Below are 26,405 nucleotides of genomic sequence, written 5' to 3'. Positions count from 1 at the left end.
CAGCCCAAAAAAGTACCAAGAACTGTGAATTCAGACTTGGCTGAAATGTCATTTTGGAAGTTCCTTAGAACTAACAGTTTTGTAGACAGGGTGGAAATTTGTAAAGGATTTCTTTTTTTGCAGTTGTTGAATGTAATAATAAATAATAATAGCATAATGGCAGGCTATGTTATAGACTAGTTTAATGACAAAATCAACAAAACAAAAAAGAAGTCAAAAGCTCAAAACACTGTTTACAATCTCAAATTCAAGGCTTACTTATAAAACATAAATGGAGAGAGAGAGGCTGGAATTGTGACAGACTATAGCGCTTGTTTATCTTGTTTATCTGTTAATCGTTGCCATACTGATTTTAATATTATTTCAAGACTGAATAATTCAGGGAGCGAGATTCTGAAAATGTTTATGAGTTTTAACTCAGAAGCCCTTCTAAAAGGTTTAGAGATCATAATTGTTATTAAACTCCTTTAACGTCTTTTAAAACCTTCTCCATGTTCAAGCACTCTCTGTGTTATTAGCGACTGACTACTTCAGTAACGCAAACTATTTTATATGTCGAGAGTGCCTAAGGCCCATCTTGCATATAAATTTCTCTTTATTTCCTAATTGGTGCAAATACTTCTAGTTTTCAATAAAAATGGTGGTAATATCTGTCACCACTGAACCACTGCTTCTCTAAAAGCCAGGAGGAGTGAAGGAGGAGCTGGGGGCTTTGGTCAGAAGTAGGAATAAGGACATGCATGGAAGCCAGTAATGCCCTTCCATTGAGTGACTCGAGCTAATAAAAAGGTGGTACATGTTGCATTTCCCAGTGCTAGCAGGAATGAGTTTTGATATTTAATTTCCTTCAGACTCTCTTTAGGTAGTGTGACTAATAGGTCTTCTATATTCGTAATCCTTTTTAATGTAATTTCTTTAAGATTGTTTTCTCTAGCTGGTTTGGAAGTAAACAGTTTTTGGAGAGTTGTTTACCTAAGCATGTCTTGTTATTAAGTCTCATTATTAACATGTGCCATACAACTCAGATGTGCTAAGTTAATAGTTAAAAGTATGCTAATTCATACAGCATTGTCATGAGTAAATGTCTGTAAATAAATATCTGCAGTGAATATTATAAATTCATATTTTAAATGAATGCATTCTAAATGGGTAAGAAGAAACTGTCAGTTGAATTAAGGTGAAAATTTACTTTTGAAGTAACTATTTGAAATTCTAAATTTGCACTATAACTCTTTCCAATCTAAAAAAGAGACATTGAAAGAGGTGGTGGGAAAGGTAGGAGAGGAAAGGTGTGACTGGCTTTGTTGCCAATTACTGAAAGTAAATTTTTAACTAGATCAAATAAATTCAGAAGCCTAAGTAAAGCATCGTTGGCTTGGGAGTGTGGTGTATTTATGGACATATCTGGTGTCAATTCTCATCCTTGTTGTGGTTTAACCTGGAAGGCAGCAAAATACCACATAGCCATTCACTTACTCCACCCCCAAGAAGCAGAATAGAGGAAAGAATCAGGGGAAAAAAAAAAAAAAAATAAAACTTGTGGGTTAAGATAAATAAGATAAAGACAGCGTAATAGGAAAGAAAAGGGGAAAAAAAAATACACGAAGCAAGTGATGCACAATGCAATTGCTCACCAACCACTGACTGATGCCCAGTCAGTCCCTAAACAGTAGCCAACCACCCCCCACCCCACCCCCACTTTTATAGTTCAGTGTGATGCTGTAGGGTATGAGACACTCCTTTGGCCAGCCTGGGCCAGCTGTCCTGGCTGTGTCCCCTCCCAGCTCCTGGGGCACCCCCAGCCTCCTCGTGGCAGGGCAGCATGAGGAGCTGAAAAGGCCTTGGCTCCTTCCACTGCTCTGCAACAACTAAAACATCGGAGTGTTATCAGCATTATTCTCATCCGAAGTCCAAAACACAGCACCATACTAGACACTAGAAAGAAAATTAACTCTATTCCAACCAAATCCAGGACATCATTTAGATAAATTAGTAGCTAATATTTATAAAGCCTACAATGTTAAGTGTTTCATAAATGCAATGAAACTTCTTCTAAATGTCCTCTTACATGTGACAAGAATGAGTAGCTCTACCAAGGGAGTGTCTTGAACAAAATATTTTTAGGGCATTTGGCAGCAGTGCTTTAGACTAACATTCCTAGTTCTTTTGCTCTTCAGGAAAGTCTTCTGTAACTTGTTTCACTCAGACATTCGTGAAAGTTGGGACCCCAGCAGTGCAAATGTTTGCTTTAGATATGATGCAAAAAGCAATTTTAAGGAAGAATCTGTAATAATGGGGAGAACTAAACACCATAATAATGGAAAGCGTAAGACGGGGACACTCTTGTATTACATACATGAACAAGAAAAATTCTGTTGAGCTCTGGATGTTTTAATATGCTGTAACTATATATAAAATTTTGGACACGAAGAGGAAGTGCTACTGTGGATAAATTAGAAACTATTTTTTTTTCTAGTATCACTGTAAATGAAAGTGTTAGTACAGTGAATCACCTCAGGATTACTTTATTTCCATGAATGACGTAGAAAATACAATTGAAATTATTTATCCAATATTGAGACCTTTAAACAGAGAACTTTCATCTTCTATAGAATACATTTAAATACATGATTTAGAAAAAAAAGTTAACATTTCAAAACTAAGACAATCTTTTATTATATGTCTATGAAAATGAAGTGTTAGGTAGTCACAATTCATAATAGAATCAAGCTTCATTTTTTATACACAAGCTCCGTACTTTGGAAACATAATCATCTTTTTGGTTCTGTTTATTCATGGGGGGAAAGGTAGTAATTTGTTATGATTATGAATCACACATGCACAAAAGAAGCTGTGTATTCCTATGGCTTTTTTTTTTTTTTTCTCATTTAAGACCAATTTTAAATTATGTCTATTTTTAAACTTCTGTCTGCAAATACTAAATAGCCCTATTTTTTATGGTTCTATGGTTAGCACAATACTGACTCAGAGTAGTCGCTGTGGCTGATGTTGGAAGTAAGTAAACAATGTCGACAATAATAAATGTTTGAAGGAACAAGAATCTTGTATTATAAATTGTTTTGGAATAACACTACATACTCCATAAGAATAGGTCAGTGAAGATTTTTTTTTTTTTTTTTTTTTTTAGTTTGGCAGCCTTTATGCACACCACTGTATTTATTAGCTCGCAATTACACTATTGGTGATGTAGAAATAAGAGTAATTGCATGGGACAAATAAATCATTTTCACTCATATATAGCTTCCATATATTAAAATCTTCACAGAATGAAAGCAGGGCTGGCACATTTTCAAGAAAAACAATTATGGTATATAAAAAGTTCTGTCTTCTTCCTTATTTTTTTCCTCAAGCCTAAAGTTAGCCGAGAAGGTTTGATAGGGGTCTGCAATTGATTCATTTCTTAAAAGCTATTTTAAATGATTCAGGCTTTGAGAAAAAAATGTCTTGTCAAAGTGCCCGAAAGCCAAGAGACTTAAGTTGCTGCTTAGTTCTGCTTCTAGGCTAATGACAACAGCAGCTTTGGGAATCACCTATATCTGCTTCTAGTCTCTGTAATGTGAATGTTCAAAGTGGCTTATGTCATTATGTTGTCAACTTCATGTCAAAGAGACATGCTTCAAAACAGGTACTGGGACTGAGCACACTGCTTAAGCAGAACAATAATATTTGTCTATTTTCTGCCTTTCCATTTTATGAGTTTTAGTCAGAGTAAATGTGTATAGTATCTTACTTTTGACAGAAATGTGTACTGCTGTCTAAAATATCACCTGTTAGCAATTTATATCTTTGTGACTTGAAGTGGAAATCTTGTTATGTATCAAAACGTCAAATAACATTATGAAAGAAATGAAAGGCAGTATTACTTTGGTTGCCTCCATAATACAGATTTTTTCTTTTTTCCTTTTTTTTTTTTTTTCCTAAAATTTCTATGATTTTTACAAAATCAAAAGTAATATTTCAGGCTGGTGGCCAATCACTAGTGGAGTTCCCCAGGTGTCCACTTTAGGGCCAGTTCTCTTTGATGTTTTCAAAAATGACTTGGATGTAGGACTTGAAGGTGTTTTGAATAAGTTTGTAGATGTTACTAAATTAGGAGGAGCTGTTGACTCCCTTCAGGGCAGAGAATCCTTGCAGAGAGATCTTGACAAATTGGGGGAATGGGCAATCACCAGCCACATGAAGTTCAACAAGAACAAGTGCCAGATTCTGAACCTGGGAAGGGGCAATTCTGGTTATACATACAGACTGTGGGATGAGAGCCTGGAGAGCAGCCCTGCAAGAAAGGGATCTGTGGGTTCTGGTTGACAAGAAGTTGAACGCGAGTCAACAGAGTGCCCTGACAGCCAAAAGGGCAACCCGTGTCCTAGGGTGCATCAGGCACAGCACTGCTAGCTGGTCGAGATTGTCCTGCTCTGCTCTGCTCTGGTACAGCCTCACCTCAAGCACTGTGTGCAGTTTTGGGTGCCACAATATAAGATGGTGAAGGGTCTAGAGGGGAAGATGTCTGAGAGGTGGCTGAGATCACTTGATTTGTTCAGCCCAGAGCAGAGCAGACTGAGGGGAGGCCTCATGGTGGCCTGCGGCTTCCTCACGAGGGGCAGGTGCTGAGTTCTGCTCTCTGGGGACAGCGGCAGGACCCGAGGGAATGGCATGGAGCTGCCACAGGGGAGGTTCAGGCTGGGTGTTAGGGAAAGGTTCTTCACCTAGTTGGTGGTCAAGCACTAGAACTGGCTCCCCAGGGAAGTGGTTGTGGCACCAAGCCTGACGGAGTTCAAGAAGCATTTGGGCAATGCTCTCAGACATAGTATTTGTTTTTTTGGGTGGTGCTGTGTGTAGGAATTGGAACTTGTGGGTCCCTTCCAACTCAGGATATTCTATGATTCTTATGTAGCTTTCAGTGACTTTGGATGATACTTGTTACAATGCGTATGTATTTACTATTTTATTTCTTCTTAGATATTTCATTGATCATAACACAGAAGAAGATAGGTATTTCACCATTGATGCTAATACTGGGACCATTAAGACCGCCAAGATCTTTGACAGAGAGGAAACACCTTGGTACAACATCACAGTGGCTGCTTCTGAGATAGGTAAAGAACGTATGTGGTACATAGTATTAAAAAACAAAACAAAACAAAAAAAACCCTATGTGATTCCACCTATGTAAATTTATCATGTTTTTCTTTATGTAGTAGAAGGATGCCTTTTTACCCAGGAACAGTTCCAGGCAGTCAGTGGCCTAAAATGAACAGTTTGTCCTATTTGTTTATCATACTTTTATATATCTTAGAAGACAACACTGTATAGTACTGTTTGAGAAATTCATCCTTTCTTATCTACGATTAATTTTTGTTAAATATGCCAATATTAATTTATTTGTATCTGTCAGGTGTCTAGCAGTTTCTGATTGACAAGTTGAATGTCTGGCTTTTTACTAGGCAAATTTTCAAGTAAAGATACAATAAATACTTCCCTATGCATTCAAAAGGCCTCAAAGTCTGATGAATTTCCATTGCCTCAGACAACCCCTCATACAGTCAAAAAATGTCTATGTAGTCCCAGACAGACATATTTATATGAGGTAGGGACAATTTTTAAGAAATGAAGAATTCTGGTAACCTTTCTATTAGAGAGTCCTTACTTTGACACGAAGTTTTAGAGGTTAAAAAAATAAAAATCAATGAACTAAATGAAAAAAACGAAAAATCCTATGTTGGATCAATAAATCCAGTCTTGCTGAGTACTCTTAGTGATGCCATCATTCAGTGGAAAGTGATTTTGATCAAAACTATGAAGTTCTTATTTTTATTTTATTTTAGTTTAGTTTAGTTTAGTTTTGTTTTGTTTTGTTTTGATTTCTTTTGATTTATTTATTTATTCCAGCATTGTCAGATGACACTTTACAGGTTTTACTTAGAACAAGTGCCACTGACATAAGTGAGACCCCTCTGCTTTCATCTGTTTCATCTCCAGGTTGAAACATAATCTGTTCTGCCATTACATTGCTAGCACATACTACAGAATTAATAGCATGTACATATTTTATAAGGACAACAAATTGTTTTTGATTATTGGACTTGCTGTTGCAACTGAGTTTACATTTTGAAATAAGTAAATTTCCATAGTAAATAGTAACATCTAGAGTTTTATGGTTAACCCTTTGTAAAAGGTAACCACTGCACCTCAGTGTGCTTGACAGTATATTTGTATATCTGTTATTTCAGTGCAGCATGAAATTAAATATAATTTAGGCCTAATCATAAGTAGGTGCATAGTAAGTGGTAGTTTTAGTTAAAATTTAAAAGCCACATTGGGACATACTAAAAACAGGCATAGTCACTAGGCTTTTTGGGAAAACATCTAAGTACGATTATTTTGCAGAAATAAATCTCAATAGCATTAAACTGAAATGTAGCTTTCTGCACTAGTTATTTCATATAGTCAAGTGAGTGGTAGTTCACATACCATGCTGAGAAAGGTTTTATTTATAACTAAAAGAAAACTGTATGAATAATGAGGATGAAATACTTTTTTTTTTTTTTTTTTTTTTTTTTTTTTCCTAAGGCAGCCTGCTTAGAATTCTCCGTTCAAGGTGTTACTTGCTACAGGAATACACAGGTCTTGCTTTTTCCCATATGTTGCATTTGTTACTGTTACAGTTGGGGTTGTGAAGATAAGTAAATATATGACATCAACTTGAATAACAATTCATTTATGAAAAATGGAAGAGAGAACAGTGAGGAAGAGATAGACAGCAAACAGGTGACAAGCAGCCTAAAAGCAGATAGCTTTTCTTTGTGTCTGCTTCTTTGCCCATTTTCTTATATATACTAAATTGGAACTTATAACACTGCTATAATCTTCCAAATCCTTTATGGAATCAATAATTGGATCTATATTTTGTGCATACAGCATGAAGGCCAGAACTCTTAAGTACTGTCTATTGCATAGCTACAGCCTTTTATGGCATTCATTTTCAAGTCCATGCACAAGGCATGGAACTAAGACTGAAGCTGAAAAATAGGTGGAGCACTATGACCAAAATGTGTTTTAGGTGTGTGAGTGGTATTCTTCAAATTCACCTGGTGTTGAAGAAGGCATTTGTAGCTTTAGCCCAGAGAAGTTTTGGATGCCCCATCCCTGAAGGTATTCAAGACTAAGCTGGACAAGGCCCTGGGCAACCTGATCCGGTGGGTGGCATCCCTGCCCATGGAACTGGGTGATTTTTGTGGTCCCTTCCAACCTAAGCCATTCTATGATTCTGACACCATTTGCTTAACCAGGAACACTGCAGAATCTGCAAAGCCCAGAAAGAATGTACTGCTTCAAAAATAAGAGGTGTTCTGTGGAAATAAAGTTATCGATAGGCATTGGAATAGGTTGTCTAGGGAAGTTTAGGCATTGGAATAGGTTGTCCAGGGAAGTGGTTGAGTCACCATCCCTGGAGGTCTTTAAAAGATGTTTAGATGTAGAGCTTAGTGATATGGTTTAGTGGAGGACTTGTTACTGTTAGGTCAGAGGTTGGACTAGATGATCTTGGAGGTCTCTTCCAACCTAGATGATTCTGTGATTCTGTTATAATTAGTTTCTTGAAGTGTTTTCCTCTTTTTACTTAGCACCACACATTAGTGACAGAATTCTGTTTCTGCTGATCATACTTCTAGTTATCCTACTTGTAGATGTGCTTCTTTTATACAAAGGAAATTTAGAAGCAACATCATATTTCTAGCTTCAAATTAATGATATCTACATGTTTCACCAATATTGTTTCTGAACCCTTCCTAAAAAGTTTGCTTTCACAGTTAGTTTCAGTGTGTGAAATGTACTCAGCATTGGTCAAATGTCCCTTGTGAAATCAGTGGAAGCTGCACCACTTTCCTCTGTGGAAATAATGTTGACATAATGATCAGTGATTTTTCTGTTTGCCTAAAGCACAACAGTGTTCACTGCGGGGAGAATGGGACAATCCTTTTTCTCTTTGACATGCACTGTTCTTCAACAGCAGCATACAGTGAATGGAAGCAGTGGGATTTTGGTGTCCAGAGCATGCCATTGACGCTGTTCCTTTGATTGTTTCAGTACTAGCACTTCCTGAAAACTCCTTGTGGCATTAGGGAATAAGAAATATAATAAAATAATACTGTGTTTTATATTGAAGGAACTACAGACTGTTTGGGGTGTGGGGAAAGATTGAAAGTTGTTGGTAATAGGATTTAAAAATACAGTTTCACTTAGAATTATTCACATTTCATTAGCTTGTTAGAATTCTTTGAAAGAGTTTATAAAGGAGTTTTTGAAAAAGGGAGGGGATACGATTTACCGGGCTCTGTTAAAGGCTTTTGATCAACTCTGTGGAGTAATGGAAATAGGAAAACACAGAGCAAGGATGAGATATTTTGAGGGATGATGTGCAATCCATCAATTAGAAGTCTTTGTAATTGTATTATATGTAAAATGAGCAACAATGCAAAGGTAGGTCACAAGTGTATGATGAAAGTACATTTAACACACATGGGATGAAATAGTTAAGCTATCAAGGCAAAGCTAGTTGGTCATATTCCCTTTCCCAGTGAACAGATATCTTCAGGTGTAATTCAATGTCTAAAAGATGCTGGATAAAACTCACATCAGCGCCCTTTTATTCCTGCACTGATGTAAAGCAAGCCTTGGACAGCTTGCTTAGACTACCTTTTTAGATATCCAAAGTGTATGTTCCTACTTTTTGTACTCTACCTTCTTCACCTCGGAGTACTGTGTGCAGTTCTGGGCACCACAGTACAAAAAGGACATTAAACTCTTGGAGAGTGTCCAGAGGAGGGCGACGAAGATGGTGAAGGGCCTAGAAGGGAAGACATATGAGGAGCAGCTGAGGTCACTGGGCCTGTTCATCCTGGAGAAGAGGAGGCTGAGGGGGGACCTCATCGCAGTCTACAACTTCCTCGCGAGGGGGAGTGGAGAGGCAGGTGACCTATTCTCCATTATCACCAGTGATAGGACCTGCGGGAACGCTGTTAAGCTGAGGCAGGGGAAGTTTAGGCTAGACATGAGGAAGAGATTCTTCACCGAGAGGGTGGTTGCACACTGGAACAGGCTCCCCAGTGAAGTAGTCACTGCACCGAGCCTGTCTGAATTTAAGAAGAGATTGGACTGTGCACTTAGTCACATGGTCTAAATTTTTGGGCAGACCTGTGCGGTGGCAGGAGTTGGACTTGATGATCTTTATGGGTCCCTTCCAACTCGGGATATTCTATGATTCTATGATAACAAGTTATTAAGTGAGATTCACACGTAATACCTCTACTAAAATTTAAGGAAGACTTTGAGAAGCTCACATAAGAAAAAAGGCATTGAATTATGGGATAGATAAATGAACAGTGAGGTAGATTGAAAACTGTCTGAAATGGCAGGCACAAAGGGTGCTGATCAGGAGCCAATACTGGATGCAGTACTGTTTAATCTCTTCATTAATGACCTGGTTTATGGGACAGAGTGCACTCTCAGCAAGTGTACAAATGACACAAAACTGGGGTAATGGCTGATACTCCATAGGGTTGTGCTTCCCTCCAGAAAGATCTCAACAGACTAGAGAAATGAGTGAACTGGAACTTTATAAAGTTCAATAAAAGGAGTCCAGAACCTGGAGAAGAGTAACCTTATGCATCAGTACATATGGAAGGCTAACTGTCTGGGGAGCAGCTTTTCAGAAAAGGACCTGGGGGTCCTGGTGGACAACATGCTATGCCCTGTGATTTGTTACTGAAAGGATCCCAGAAAAATACAGGTATTAGAAAATCTACATAAAGAAATAATATTCAGAAATATTTTCATAGAGGATCTGTAAACCCTGTTCAGAATTGAAATATGTGAAAAAGCAGGACAGCTTACAAGAATAAGAATTTGCAACAGTACCTTGCAAGAATTATGATAAAAACATTAAAGTCAATGTTCTAATTTTAATGTAAACTGTTTTTTTTTTTTTTCCCCTCAGTTTTGGTAGAAACAGAAACAATAACATAGAAATGTTATACAGAGGAAAACATGAAGCACAGAGACAAATCATTTGTAGCAGGAACATATTAAAAAATGAAATCTTGAATGAATATTGAAAGCACTATAATTGCATAAAATAAATATATTATTAGACTGAGGTACAGTTAGATGTTTTCTTCAGGTGCAGAGAGATATTTTCACCTCATATTGCCATCAGTGAACACCAAGATAAGCTAAGAATTTGCCAGTCCTTTTTTGAAGTTTAATGGTACACTACAGCAAAAAAGGTTTCTCAATTTTTGTTAGGATATTAAAATCTGTGTTACTGATAGCACTATGTAAGACAGTCATATGGAGAATGAGAACTGAAGATGGAATGAAGGTGTAAAATAAACAGAATAAACCTGTTAATGTACTTAAAGGTACACTGATTTATTTTACAAGAAGTGAACAAGATTTTATGAGAAGCAAAATCAAAATCCCAAAATACACAATTCAATTTTTTTCTGTTTTGAAATACATGAAAACAACATATGCATTGCCTGAAGGAAATAGGTCTATGCAGTAATATCTTCCTAGCATATAGCATTGAAAGAATTAGAAAAGAGCAAGAACTGATGACATTTTATTTTCTCACTTCAAACTTTTCCCCATAATCAAGAATATCTTTAGTACTTTGTGTCAAAAAAAAAAAAAGTAATTAAAAATAAATTGAACCCCTTTCAAGTTCTAACAGAAGGTAGTATAAGAACAAAGTGCTGTTAGAGTGCTGTAATCTCCTAAACCTTCTGTATCTGGTGGACAGCAGGATGATTTAACGCTAGTGAGTTTGTTGCTGGCTTTGTGTCTTAGTGTTTCCTTGAAGTGAATTTTTCCTTATGCTGAAAACAGATTTTTTTTAGAGTGATTTCTGGTCTGTAATTTTTCTTCAAAACTAATTTATTTATTTATTTATTCTGACACAACAGAGTACACATAAATAATGAAAATAACTCAATTGGTTTGACATCAGCAGAGGAAAATTTTGTCTTATGTATTGTTTTGCTACATTTGTGATTGTCTCTATAGATACATTACAAAAGCAGACATTATAGTGTTCCCTTAAGGCCAGCACCCATCTCCCACACCTCAAGAAAAATAATCACACTCGTTCTTCATTTTTTTACTTCACTTGCATTCTGCCTCCTAGTTCAGTTACAGAAAGAGTTTTGGTATTGATAAGAATTACTTTATGTTTTCCAAGAAACAGAATCTGCCACAAAAGTATTTCCTACTTTTAAAATTGAAGTTGATTTTTTAAAAAGCAAGGTCTGTGTTCTACAACTACTTCATTCATGAAGTAGTGACAAATTGAATATCTATTATCTTTTTAATGGCAAGATCTAAACACAATAGTGGTACCCTATCCACACTCTTCCAGTGATGCAGTTTATTTCCAGCCTTGACAAGTTGCCTACTAATGGACCATGAAATTATAATTTCATTTGTAGCAAAATCTCCTATGGCATTCCTACACAATAAGTAAAACCAACACAAAACTTATAAAAACAGTTGTCTAAAGGCAGCTAGTTCTCCATCCTGATCAAGAAGTAATGCTTCTAGTTCAGTGCTTATTTCCCTGTTTATCTCAGTTTTGTCATTGCCTTCTAGGCATGACAAATTTTCTTCTCCTCTGTTTCTTTGGAGAAGGGTATCATGACGATATTCCTATGTTTTCATCTGAAGGTATGGCTCATAGGGTATGGCTCTTCCTGAACTCCCTTGGTGTTCCAGTTGGGTCTACATTTAACAAAGTTTATTCGCCCTCTCCCCTCGGCTCTGATACTTGCAATGATGATGATAGCTATCAGGATGGGTCCCTGAAGAAATGGCCATCTTTGGGATCACGTGACATTTTCCCCTTCAGGTTTTGTGAATCAGTACCAGAATTTCCCAATGGACCCATTCACAGAGCCAGTGCAATTTACGGTGCCCTAGTCTACTCAGGAGGTGAGCACCAGTATTGTCTATGAGCTGTGGAATTTTGCTTGCATTAAGGATGAGGGAGTCACCAACTTGAGAGTGCTAATTGTTTTGTCTGCTGCAGTGCTATTATTACTAATAATCCTCTTCTTCTTGCTGCTTCTACTGCTATCATTACTAGGATGATCCAAGAGAAGTAAGTGATGAGTGCCTTTAGGTTTGTGTTCATCAATGAAAAGTCAAATTGTGCTATAACAAAAAATAAAATATTGCCTAGCTAATTTCAGTTAACAGTATTTTAAAGTACCCACTACCTTAAAAGAGCAGAATAGAATGTTACTCTTACGACTAGGTTCTGAATAATTTTCTCATTACCAGAAAATGTACCTTATTGTAACAACACTCTAAACTAAACCCAATATTTTCTGAATATTACTCTCACTTACATACAAAGCACTCTTTTATCATTTCACTTCTATTTATCTAGTATATTTTATCCTTCTTAAGTCTGTATTCTAATATGTCAAAACTAATCTGTATAAGGTAATTGAGATGTATGCCTTCTACTTCTCTTGAAAAAGCACCGGAAAAGATGGATGGCTGAACTTCCCAAATATTGATTTGCCTCAAAAGGTCTTGAAAAGGTGTAAAAATGAGAGAAAAAAAAAAAAAAAGCAGTGATTAAGATCAATATTTAATATTGATTAAAGAATAGCCATTTATTATGACCCTAAACTAGGTGAATATTTTTCAGCTAGATCATGAAATTTGTAAAATTATTCATTTTCAATCCTTCACCCTGTTAAAAAAGTTCAGGCTTACTCTGGATTATATTATTCACTCAGCTTTTATAGCAAGTGTTACACTGTAGCAATGTAACAACAAAAACACACAAAATATAGTAGACTGTTGATATCAGGACTGTTATTCTCAATGTCTCTCAGGTTCAATTTGTTTTCATAAAGCCTGTGGGAATTTTGTTAATATGAAATAGGAGACTGGAACAGCAGAAGATATATTAAAAAGAAGCTTTCTTCTTAAATGGAGGTTTTAATGGTCACCTACATAAATTAATTGAGGAAATGCATTAAGCTTCCAGACTGGCTGTTGATAAGAGCTTCTGCAAGTTCAGAGACGACCTGCTGGTTGAGGGGCTGATACTCAATGAAACTGATTTGCTTTACAGATATTTCGCAGAATCACATAATCATCTAGGTTGGAAGAGACCTCCAAGATCACCTAGTCCAACCTCTGACCTAACAGTAACAAGTCCTCCACTAAACCATATCACTAAGCTCTACATCTAAACGTCTTTTAAAGACCTCCAGGGATGGTGACTCAACCACTTCCCTGGGCAGCCCATTCCAATGCCTAACAACCCTTTCAGTAAAGAAGTTCTTCCTAATATCCAACCTAAACCTCCCCTGGCGCAACTTTCGCCCATTCCCCCTAGTCCTGTCACCAGGCAAGTGGGAGAATAGACCAGCCCCCATCTCACTACAGCCTACTTTAAGGTACCTATAGAGTGCGATAAGGTCGCCCCTGAGCCTCCTCTTCTCCAGGCTGAACAATCCCAGCTCCCTCAGCCACTCCTCGTAAGACTTGTTCTCCAGACCCCTCACCAGCTTCGTTGCCCTTCTCTGGACTCTCTCAAGCACCTCCATGTCCTTCTTGTAGCGAGGGGCCCAAAACTGAACACAGTACTCGAGGTGCGGCCTCACCAGAGCCGAGTACAAGGGGACAATCACTTCCCTAGCCCTGCTGGCCACACTGTTTCTTAAGCAAGCCAGGATGCTGTTGGCCTTCTTGGCCACCTGAGCACACTGCTGGCTCATATTCAGCCGACTATCAACCAATACTCCCAGGTCCTTCTCTGCCAGGCAGCTTTCTAGCCACTCATCTCCCAGCCTGTAGCGCTGCTTGGGGTTGTTGTGCCCCAGGTGCAGGACCCGGCACTTGGCCTTGTTGAACTTCATATAGTTGACCTCAGCCCATCGCTCCAGCCTATCCAGATCCTCCTGCAGAGCCTTCCTTCCCTCGAGCAGATCAATACACGCACCTAACTTGGTGTCGTGTTCAAACTTACTGAGGGTGCACTCAATCCCCTCATCCAGATCATCGATAAAGATGTTAAAGAGAACTGGCCCTAGTACTGAGCCCTGGGGGACTCCACTAGTGACCAGCCTCCAACTGGATTTAACTCCATTCACCACAACTCTTTGGGCCCGGCTACCCAGCCAGTTTCTAACCTAATGAAGCGTACGCCAGATTTAGTATTCTGGCAGAAGAAATACTTATTCTGGGAAAAATCTCAAGCGTAAGACAGCAAGCCCTAATGTAGGTGAATCAGAACAATGTTTCTGCTTCAGTTATTTCTTAAAACAGTGAGCGTTCACTTCAAAAAATCTACTCTTGAGGCATAATGCTAATAGGATACAGAATGGATCTGGCTGATTTGTAATGCACAGGTCTGAAATATATGTCAGCACTGATTATCTCAAAACTGGAAATCTGCCAAACTATTGAAATAAATGTTTCTAATTAACAAAAATACACTACTGAAAGGACCAGTTATCAGAGTATTTTGGGGCGTGCAGGTAAGTTGCACACCTACAATAGACTGGTGTTTGTATTTACTTTACAATAAAACGAAACAAAACACAACCTGAAAAAATATACTTGTAAGGTCCCTCTTAATTCATTCTCATTCTCTTCTCCCTTTATAAACTGTGCTATCATCTTGCATAGGTATTGATGTAGTATACATAATCTGACAAACCTCAAGACTGTTTTGGTAAGTAGTATTAATACTTCCCTTATTAGCATTTTGGAATGTCAGTATGGAAATTTGCCTTTAAAGGTCAAAGATCCTATAATGTAACTGCTTCCAGAAATATACTAATAATTCCCTGCATTCTTTTGAATTGGTAAGATAAATATGAATTCCTTGTACTGCAAAACAGCTGCAGAAAAAAATATAGGTAAACTCCCTAAATCTCCATGAAGTCTCTGGGAAAATTATGCAAATTTAACAGACTGGATTAACACTGCACTGTGTAGCAGTGACAAGCATACAAGAGGGTGATGTTCAGGATGGGGAAAGGGGTGTGACATACTTTACTAAAAGAAAGGAAGTTGTCTGTCTTTTACCACATAGTTGAATAAAACATTTGATTTTGCTTCCATTCCAAACATTCCAGACCAACAGAAAGTTCACTGTCTCTGGAACCTTTTGCCCTGTGCTCTTCCTGCTTTCTTGTCCTGTTTCTCCTATTATTATGCCCAATTACAGGTTTGAGGATGGGCCTGCTTTGAGTGGGGGGTCTGGACCAGTGACCTCCAGAGGTCCATTTCAACTAAGATTTTTCAGTGATGCTATGAATACCTAGTAGTCACAAATTATTTTGCCATCTGGCAAAAGCTTCTTCTGGCTTTTTCTGGTGTTAAAATCTGTGTTGCCTTCACTGTAGCTTATGAAGCCACTCCCAAATGGGTTTATTCTTCCTTAATCCTTCACTATGATCTCTGCCTTTTCTCCCCTTACTATGCTTTTGTGTGCTCTCCTTTTCTTTGTGTCCTTCCAATACTTTCTAGTTTACACACTGACCAGACTACGTGCTAGAGCCTCCCAGTCTCAAGAACAAGATTCCTTTGAGTTATAGATTATCTCTAGATCATCTACTGCAAGATATCATGTCCTGTAATTGTAATTAGAGGATTAGAATTTTTGTAATTAGGATTTTTGTAATTGGACTATCTGATAGCATTGACAGAGCAAGCTATCTAAATGATATTGTAAGCTATATTTTAGTGAGCAATAAAAAAATCTTCAATCTTTATTGCTTTGTGCTGTTCTACACAGTCTTATGACCTACCTTCAGAGAAGGACCAAACATTGTTTTCTTAATACTCACAGTGCAAAGGGTCTGCTCGAGAGAAGGTTGCTTTTCTTCCTTCAGTAGTATGAGTAAAGGTAGATGGATGGTTCCTTTCAACCAAATGTTTAGTGAACAGCCAAATATCATTATTCCTCACTGTCATATCATATATTCACGAAATTTTAACATTCCCCAAAGATTTCCACTAGAAGCGTTTTCTAGATAGAGATCAAAGACCACAGTCTTGCATGAACACAATGGAGATAGTCTACTTTAGTCTTACGTTATAAAGATATTCATAGTTTTGGTGTAAAAATGAAAATACCAACATTCAAGGAAAACTGAACATTCACAGCAAGAAAGTGGAATTTGCAAGTCCATAACTGTCTTCTGAATGTATTCTAAGTTCTAATGGTGATGTTAATTGAGAATTACAGGGACATTCCTATATTATCTAAGCTAAGTCTTCCTTTTCTGTTCAATATTTTGACCTCACCTCTATTCCCATTTTCTAGGGATAAGTGCCTAATTTCCAAAAGTAAATGAAAATCATCAGATGAACAGAGATATATTAATCAAAAAGAGAATATAAAAAAAAAAAAACTAAAAAGAACTTCCAAACCCCAAGATTTTTGACTACTATCCCAGGTGAAAACAGAGAAGAATAAATTTCTCATTTTGTCAAAATAAACTTCAGTGTTCTCGCCTATTTTTCAGTGGGAGGCTACATTATTGGTGGCTTTGAAACCAAATATGTCTAAACTAATGAATGGTTTTCAGAATTCTCAACAGAAGCCCTCAAAGGCGTGACAAATCTGAGGCATTTTGCAAATGACCCTTTTTTGACAGAAATGTACTGTGGATTAATGCAGATAGAAATAACCATGGTGGATGAAGTTTAGACCATTACACAGGGACAAGCACTTTTAAAATGTCAATCCATAAGACCCTCTTTTTCTATCTTGTTGTATGTGAAAGATTGACTTTGCTGTCTTACATTGATAGTTTAATTTAATTGGTGAAAGTAGAATTAAATTTATTATCTAAAAGACTGATCCTTCCTTACACAGACTTTGGAATATATATTTTAGCTAATTATAAAATGTTCTCACATATAATTCTTTTAAATAAATGCAAATGTCTTGGTGCTTAGTAGTAAGAACAAGTGAATGATGGATTAAGACTTGTATTTTTCCCCATTTTAACATAGAAATTATATTTTCTTTTTAACATAGTATATTTTTCAGTAAGTATGTCTATGTATTATGCTTTTAAAGTGTGGGCTCTTTTTGAAGGTGAGCTCTAACACAAGTTCAGATCATATACTATTTAACACCATTATTTAAACATTATTTTCTAATGAGTGTGTCACCGACCCTGGATTTCACATATAATGCAAGACTCATTGACTGTGTTGTGTAACAGCATTATAATTTGTGAGAAAGCTTAAATCAAGCTTGGGAAAGTTTTATATATACCAGTGCATTTATATTTCCATATTATTTTGGTATTTTATTTCCTAGCCTCACTGATAGGAAAATGAAAAGGTTAGATTTTGCTCAATACTGTAATGACATTTTAATGTTAATTAAAAACTAATTAATCATTTCTTCGCATAGAGTGTGACAGTGTGCAATAACACAAACAGCTTTCTCCCACTTCAATTTCAGAGTTGCTTGAATTTTCATTGATATGACATAACAGTAACGTTATGATATAAAGTAACTTTTTTACATAACAGTAACTCATACTGCTCTTTCCACTCATTGTTTTATTATTTTTCAAAACAGTTAATGAAGCTCAGCAAAAAGTATCTTTTATTATCTTACTTCAGCTGTATTTAGTTCTCATCCAGTTATTGTGTTAAGAAATCATGTTTAAATTGAGGATGTTACTGAATATTCAATATTTCAAAAAGCTTAATACCCCTTTATGTATTTTGCAGACAGTCCTGGGCTAGTGAGCCATGTTCCTGTTGGTGTTAGAATCCTGGATGTCAATGACAACCCTCCAGAGCTCGCCAGAGAGTATGACATAGTTGTCTGTGAGAATGCAAAGCCTGGTCAGGTAACTCTGGCAGTTTTCTTTCTCCCAGTGAGAAAGAAGAATTGCTTTATTTGTTTAATGTCACATGTTAGAAGTTTAAATTGGGAACACGATCTAATTCTTTCTGATTTTATTTTCATAACTCACATTTGACTCAACTTTTTAAATGTATTAGTTGGAAGGGAGAAGGTTGGGAATTTATTCAAGGTATTTTTCTTGTTGCTGAAAAAAAATACAACTATCTTCAGTAAAGACAGGCAAAACCTTAATCATGTCAAATAACTGATAGAATTTGAAAAGCCACTATCCTGTACAAAACGGATGAAGCAAATTGAACATCTTGAAGTGCCACATGGGAGCAAGGTTTCAAATGTAATTCAATGAAATGGCTGATTAACGTAGCTGCTATCCTCACTCTTTGCATGCTGATTGTTCATGAGAGTTCAGATGGAAAGTCACAGTAAGGATGAACCTGTCTGTGCAGCATCATTATGGAAAACATGCTGAACATATTTTTTTTTCAAAGTGTGAGCAGAGGGAAGTTCGGAACTAAGACTGAAAAGCAGTCACATTCCAGCTGCTGCTTCTCTGGCTGATGCATTTCATTGCAGTCCAAAGTTGTGACTTTACCAAGTTTTTTACCAGAATTACCTTTTTTGCATAGGCTGAGGTTTTATCCAGCACTCTGTGCTGGTTATGCATTATTACACAGGTTGTAGATTGCAATTGTGAACTAATATCTTACCTAAGGAAAGGTATATTAGTATTTGTAATAATAATTTTCTCATCAATTCTTTAAAATCAGTGTACCTAAATGCAGAGGGGCAAATTTATATATTTTAATGTGAGACAATTAAAATGCTGAACTTCGTCAGATCGTAGGCTGACTGAAGATATCTTGCCTCTAACAGTGGCCTCTAAAAGTTGACACCTAGAGAACAGTATAAGAACGTGGCAAGCATGTATGATGCTTCCCCAAAGTACTTTCCTAGTCTCAGATTATTTGCAGTGGTTTATGTGTTTTTAATAATCCTTTGGCAGCCATCTCATATGAATTTTTCTATCTTTTCCTTCAACAAATGGAAACATTTGATATCTGCTACATCAATCAGGAAGGAATTTTACATATGAATTGAACGTTTCAGGAAGACCTGCCTCCTCTTTTTTTTTTTTTCCTCAAATTTTCCCGTGCTATCTTCGATCGCTGTTTATTAGTTCTTGTGTTGAAGGAGAGAAAGAGCAGTTGGTCACTATTTATCATCTCTCTGCCATTCATAAATCTCTAGTATATTTCCCCTCAGCCATCTCTTGTCCAGATTGAAGAGTCCTCCTTAACTTGGACAGGCGGTGATAAAGCCATTCTAGACTTATGATCATTTATTCTGTCCTCCTTTAAACTTTCTCCATTTCCTCTCTATTCACCTTGAGAGAGGAATCAAGGTTCAAGAGGTGGGAATTCAGTGTTTCGTAGCTGTTACCGTGCTTTATGCTTCAAAGTTTATGATGATGATCTCTGCTCTGTTCTCTGTTCCTTTCCCAGTAATTTCTAACAGCAGCCATACTTTTAAACCACTAGTAAGCACTGAGTGCAAAACACTGCTTGTCATAATGCCATTAGAAGTAATGGTCAGCTCAGAAATCATCATCATGTTTGTGAAGTTAAGTCTTTATGTGTGTGTGTAATGAATTTCACCTGCCTTTGTATTGCCTAGCTACTTAGTATTGGAAGGTCTTTAGTGTCAGCCCTTCACTTTTCTACCTTGAACTCAATATCATAAGTAGATTTGGTGGCCTAATTATTCATACTCTTTATATAAGACACTTATTAATATACTGATGAACAAGTGGCCCAGCATAAATCTCTGTGGAACATCTCTGTTACCTCCTTTCCTTGTTTTCCAATTTACATGAGACCCCTATTTCTTGCCTTTTGAGTAATTTTTTGTGCAAGGATATTCCTTCCTATCTCATGACTGCATAGTTTTCTTCAGTGTTGCTATTGAGACACCTCTCTGAAAGACTTTAAAAATCTAAGGTCTATCTATCAGCTGAATCACTATTATTTAACTAAAAATAACCTGAAAACCTTGAATAAAGCTAAATACGGAACAAGTAGAACTTGTCAAAGACTAATTAAATATATACATTATATATATATATCTTAAGCATTAATTGCAATTGGTTTATAGATATGTGGATATTTAAAAGTATATATAGTTTAAGAACAATGCATATGTTTAATATGTTAAAGCATGCAGCAGAGCCTGCTCAGAAATGCCCTGTTTGCCAGGGGTGGTGGTGGTACTGAGTAGCTAATGTTTCTTATTAACAAAGCTTTAGCTTTGCATATGGAAATATATGAGACAGATATTTAAAAGATAAAATAAGTTTTACTAAACAGCATATGCTGCAGACTTGGACTAGCACTATGTTTCTCTCTGGTACTGCTGTTCCAAGTGTGAATGACTTCTGACCTCTGTAGCACTGCAGACTGACAGCCAAGACTAATGCTACCATGAAGGACTCCACATACAGTAGTTTAATATGAAAGGCTAGATAAGTGTGCTGTTGCATTTTTAAACTGCATTAGATATGTGACAAATGCTGGTTTTATATGCATTGCATAAAAAGGCTTCAGAAAAGACTGATACCCTTGTGCTGTACAGAAAAAAAAAAAAGAAAAAAAAAAGAAAAAAAGAAACTACATGTCTCTTACTCAGATTTTATTGTGTAGTTAAATAAAAATGACTGTGTTCAACAAATATTAAAGAGGAACAAATAAACAAGGATTGCAGAATAAGACAACTTGTCTTTTGCTAAAAAGTGTGTCCAGCCAAATAGTTTTGAATCACTAAAAGGACAGTATTTCTTCTGAATTATCCATCATCTTGTTAAAATTATTTGTACAATATATCACTAAAGAACAAGTTCTGTCAGGTACTGCCAGGCATGTATGAGTCCTTTTTTCTTTCCTCAGGAAATCTAGGGAAATTAGCAGCCTAGCCCAAAAGGGGCATTTATCCCAGCACATATATTTTGAGTTTATTATGTGCAAAATAAACTAACTGATAGTTCATCATTGGCAGACTTTTTGCGTTTGCTTGTTTATTTTCAGAAGAGGCGTCTACAGTGGAAAATCAGAGACAGAAGCTTTGTCTTCTGATTCTTTTTCCCTCCACAGCTCAATTTATTAACTCAAGAAAAAAAAATAAGAAAATGTACTTAAATGAACCTTCCTAAGGCATCCCAAACAGAAAATCAGAAAATGTTTGTGAGAAGATGATAATTTCCATGCTGAAGTGATATAGCTTTTCTCCCTTAGCAGTCACCTTGTTGAGAAGGTAATTCTGTATCTTCAACAGTTTCCAGATGAAGCCTAGTAGATATTACATATAAAAGTAGATAAAGCAGCTGTAATTTGATCTTGGATGGTATCCAGTGTTGGAGAATTCTGAGTGCTAGAAATATACTGATTTTCTGAATGATTGTGAAATGTAGCCAATGGAGGAAGATGTAATTTTGCAATCTTACATGAAGTACCATTACAAATGATTTTTTCTCTTGCTTCAAATATGATTCATTTTGTTACTTTTAAGAAAATGGGAATAGATAGTGGCTTAAAAAAGGTTTAAATGCTTTGTTCTGAAAAGTGAAGGAGTGAAATGTTGACAGTTTTCTGAGTGTTTCCAAGTTCAATGTTTATCCTGACAGAGTATGAGACAGTTATAAAGTCTCACTAGCTCTACTAGTCATACTGATTAAAAAGATAACATTACTTCTGGGTGTTTTTCAGAAGAATAATAGAAAAAGTTGTGATAGTAGTGAAACGTATTTTCCCTGACACTATCCATCACTGTAAAGTAACACACACACACACACAAAGCACTTTTTCAGAATCAGGGTGTATAAATACTGTATTGCCAACAAGCGCTGCCTCACCGTGGATGCTGTTATTTCTAATAGCCAAAGGAAATCAATGTTAGCTGGCAAGGTACGCCTCTGCTGTAAGTCCGCTGTGTGTATATTTACTTGTTCATTGATTCCGTTCAGAAAAGGATCTGAGCAGAATTGGGCACCAGCTCTATGTCCTTTTCAATTAGTTCTCCTTCATTCTTGAAATTCTTTCTTAACTGTTTAACTGCCGCCTTAAAAAAGAAAGCATAGCCCTTCCATTTCATCTCTTAAGTAAGGTTTATGGCAGCTGAGTTTGTGTGTCTACATTTTTATTTTAATCAGCTGTGGTAAGGTGCATGTTAATGTCTGTTAGCAGGCCAATTAGTTGGCCTATTAATTAGAAAAGGGCTAGGAGTACCTTTGGTTTGGATGTCAAACTTGCACAGTTTTGTTCTTTACCTCTAAATGAATGTCTTCAAAATAGAAGAAAGCAAGAACCTGTTCTGAAAGAGTGTGAACCTTTTCCTTTTAAGAATAGTTCTGGCAACACTATTCTGACCTGTACTATTATACATATGAAGTCTATTTTCCACATGGAAAAGTATGATTTCTCTACCATCTGATGCTGTAGTTTTTGCATACATTTGTGTAATCGGGGGATACTCAAATTTTCACGTGTAAGATAGGAATGTAGACAGAATGTTTTGTTGAGTTTTAAAATGCATCTTAATCGCAAATAAATTTAATATTAGTCTTGTGGTACTTGTGGCATTTTTTTCTGCAAAATGGTGTGTTCCTGAAGCCAGATTCTGAAAAATATCATGGAACATTTTATATAAGAGAGGGCAGCAGGACAACGTTTATCTACTAGGCTGTCAAATGCATGTCATCTCTTGAAACTATACTTACATCAACTGTTGTTTTTGTCTTGCAACATTCATACCATTTCAATACTAGTAACTAAATATATGTATCTAAGAAAATGTTATATGTCTATTTTTACATGGTAGTTGTTTCAACTACATATACACCATGGTTTTCAAAATTTAATACAGAACAACTAGCTTTTACCAAACTTTTCCCCAGTATTGCCAAGCCTTTGGCAAACTTCATGATTATAGACATTTCAGATTGATCTTATGCTACAGTTTGGCAAAAAAAAATTGTGAGAAACTTTTAAAATATTCTTAGCAGTTATCAGCAATATTGTTAACTGTCTAAGACATGCATAGTCTATAGAATATACTGTCTTGTATAGAACAGAATAACCATTGTAGTCTATTGGCTTTAAAATGTATTTGTTTGACTTCTCATGTGTGAATGGAGCTAGAGAACTGCGGACTGTCTTTTAGTTTTAAAACAGAACAACAAGCCCACACTGTTTATGCTTCAGATACAGTCCAGACAGACTGCAGCTGAACACGGAACAAAAAAATTGTTATGAAAAGAGCCCCTCTCCCTTCCCTTTTTACATTTCCCTCAGGATATCTATCAGCTCTGTGCAGCACTCTGTGTGGGCTTCACTGGATATATCACAAGAACAACTTTTATTAAATTCTATTTTATCACTTCAGCTTCCAGGCCCAGCACGAAAATGAAAGTGGAGGTAGAAATATTGCTTGGTCACACATTCCAAAAGCTTAGCTCAGTTTTAGTGGAAAGTAAATTTTAAAAAGTAAATTTTAAAAATCATCAGGGCTTTTGAAAGTAAAGGTTTTACCTTTCAAAAATGCTTCTCCTGTACATGGCTGCTACATTTAATTCTGTTCCTTTTGGGCAACCCAAACTATACCCAAGAGTGGCTGCTGTTCTTCATCTTCTGTTATGTGGCAATGCAAAACTGTTTCTTAACAGGAATTTTAAACAGAGAGCTGGTATTATATGCCTGCCATTTTGGTTAAAATATTATTTTTCCTAACTACGATTGAAGTACATCAAATTGTTAGGCTGTCAAGCAAGATGGTTCATTGCATAGACCACCCCAGTTCAGGCTGAATTTTCACTCTATAAAAATAAATATTTAGGCAAAAATGTAATTCTGAAGGTCACCAGGAGGCAGTGCTGATGATGAAAATCTCTACCAGGATTTGTACCTGTACTGTATTTGAATGTCAGAAAGTACAGATGCTTTTGATGCTTTTATCTAGCTCTGAGGTATGGTTCCTAAAATATTTTATGCTAGAGAACTCAAGCTAATGGCCCAGTCATTTCATCTGTTGAATTTAGTAGCAGTCAGGTAGAAAATTAAAATAAGCAAAGTTTGAACATCCTGCTGAGGTCAGATAATATATGGTGTCAAGTTCCAATTTCAGCATATTCACTGTCAATTTTTATTTCAGGTAATTCAGACTATTACTGCAACTGACAAAGATAACTCTGCAAATGGGGCAAGATTCCATTTTTCTCTTGATGAAGGGCCTTCTTTGAATCCCAACTTTACTCTAAGGGACAATGAAGGTAAATCAAACACAGACTTCTTAGAAGTGTGTCTCTGTTTTTTTCTGGGGTGTCTCAGTGAACAGAACAATTTCTATGCATTTCTTGACAGAAGGGGAAAATTAATCTGTCTTCACTGAACTGGTTGATAACAAGGACACGGTGTATACAACATATTGTGAACTATGAATAATTGTATTCTGTTTCTTCTTTATATTCCATTTTATTTTAACATTTATAGTTCATATATCCAGGGATGTTTTTAGAAAGTGGATTAATGAAATAGGTGTTGGCATTTTGGTCTGTTGCTAGGTGAATAGTACTGAGTGGGCACTTTCAAGGTTATTACCTTCCTTAAAGGAGAAACTAAGAATTTAAAGGGCATAAAATGTTGAATACGTGTTTGCATTTATGGATGTGATATCAAGAGTAGGTCTTTCAGGGCTTCCTGAGTGATCTCTTCATGCCCTTCCTAACAAAGTGTGCCTAAAAAGCACAAATAGAAAAATATAGCAGATGTGCCCCCAAGGAAAAGAGCCTTCAGAGTCACTCAGCCACATTTCTTGAATCAAAGAACCATCCAGCCTTTCCAACAACAACAAAAAAACAACAACAAAACCCCACAACTTCACTATTTTTGAATATTGCCTTATGGTTTCCATTCTACGGCCTGATGAAAATGAGAATAAACTTTAAATGCTCGTCTGTTGCTTTCCTCTTGGACTCTTGTGCCCGTGAGTATATTGTGTGTTTTTGTTTGTACGCACGTGTGGAAATGTGTGGTGGTTGGCTTTGTATTAGTTACATTTTTGCAGTAATACCATGGAATACTTTCTGAAATCTTACAGATCACTACACATCCTTAATGACTGAGAAGCATTAACTCCATTATTGTACATATGACACAGTGAGATTTAAAATATTTTTCACAGATTTTTTGTATCCATTTTTAAAACCTTTCAGGAAAGGTGACTACATAATCTTCCTCAGGAATGTGTTCCAATATTTAACTATACTTGGAGTAGAAAAAAAATGAGTCATGCTGTTGGTTCGAGCTAGATTTGTGGCCCTCATATTCTAGTTCTAAAAGAAATCAAGCCAATATCTGTCAGTATTTAAAAAAACAAACAAAAAAACCTAACATTTGATGGACTCACTCATATATTTTAAATATTCCTTAAGTGATGGCTCCAGCCCTTTCCCAGATTGGTCCATCATTTCCACTCAGATTATGATGGAGCATTCCTGTATTTTTGCATTTGAGACTGAGTCAAATATACTCATTGAGTATTACACTGTGATCTCATGTGAAAGACTATAACCACATTCATTTGAAATAAAATACTTACACCAAGCTGTACATTTGAATAACTATTAAAATTGTGTTTCATGATGAAGTGGGTATTTTATGTTTTTGAACATGTTTAATTGGGATCTATATTATATGTAATCATTACCATTAGAAAAAGGCTGTGTTGTGCTTTAAGGACTGCACGACAACGTAGGTTATTTATCTATACAGATTTGTAAAAGGGTGAGAATTTTTCATAAATCTCCAAAGTGGTAGTGCTATGCTTTGGATGTAAGCATGCAGGAGTAAGTAATCGATGCTTTCTTTTTATTTGCCCAAGAGAAGTGAACACTGGCTTTACCGCCAACAGCCGAAGGCAATGTGTGGAGCATCCTAATTTGGTTTTGACAGTGTGCAGTGGGGGAAGAAAGTGGACTAAAGGTGGTCTTTAAGATAAAGACCTATTGTTCATTATGTTTTTCTTTCACCTAAGGAGATACAAAAAACTAAGCATGCATTTCCTGTAGCATCTTGCATAAAACTACTACACAAACAGAAACGCAGAAACTCCAGAAATGTTTTCCAATTTGCCCATATACTTAATGCAAAGACATTTTAGCTTAAATCATAACATGAAATTTAACAGTAAGTATCCAGAAAACTTTAAAACATTGGCACAATATTATTCAGCATATGACCTTTTGATTCTGTTGCATAGACACTGCCATTTAGGGGGATCTTTTTTTTGTGACTCAATCTATTTGTACAATACAAGTGAAACACAAAGTACATTCACAATATCTAGTTATGTCCCACTTACAACTTTCGTATTTATCATCTATTCCTATTCAGAAATTGAATTTCTGCTACTTCGTATTCTAGGA

General features: G+C 36.4%; 1 protein-coding gene across 11 annotated transcripts in view; it reads left to right on the top strand.

Annotated features, from left to right (window-relative positions):
• The window catches only part of CDH18 (cadherin 18), a 564,404-nt gene that overhangs the window by 522,022 nt on the left and 15,977 nt on the right, over positions 1-26,405 (top strand). For all 11 annotated transcript variants that reach the window (XM_066992492.1, XM_066992489.1, XM_066992490.1 and 8 more), the window contains 3 exons: positions 4,978-5,114; positions 17,800-17,921; positions 24,134-24,251. In XM_066992492.1, the coding sequence (XP_066848593.1) occupies positions 4,978-5,114; positions 17,800-17,921; positions 24,134-24,251 (377 nt within the window). The remainder of the gene's footprint in view (positions 1-4,977; positions 5,115-17,799; positions 17,922-24,133; positions 24,252-26,405) is intronic.

Source organism: Anser cygnoides, chromosome 2, assembly GCF_040182565.1.
Source record: "Anser cygnoides isolate HZ-2024a breed goose chromosome 2, Taihu_goose_T2T_genome, whole genome shotgun sequence".
NCBI classification, from domain to species: Eukaryota; Metazoa; Chordata; class Aves; order Anseriformes; family Anatidae; genus Anser; species Anser cygnoides.
This window is presented reverse-complemented; position numbering and strand designations above follow the sequence as displayed.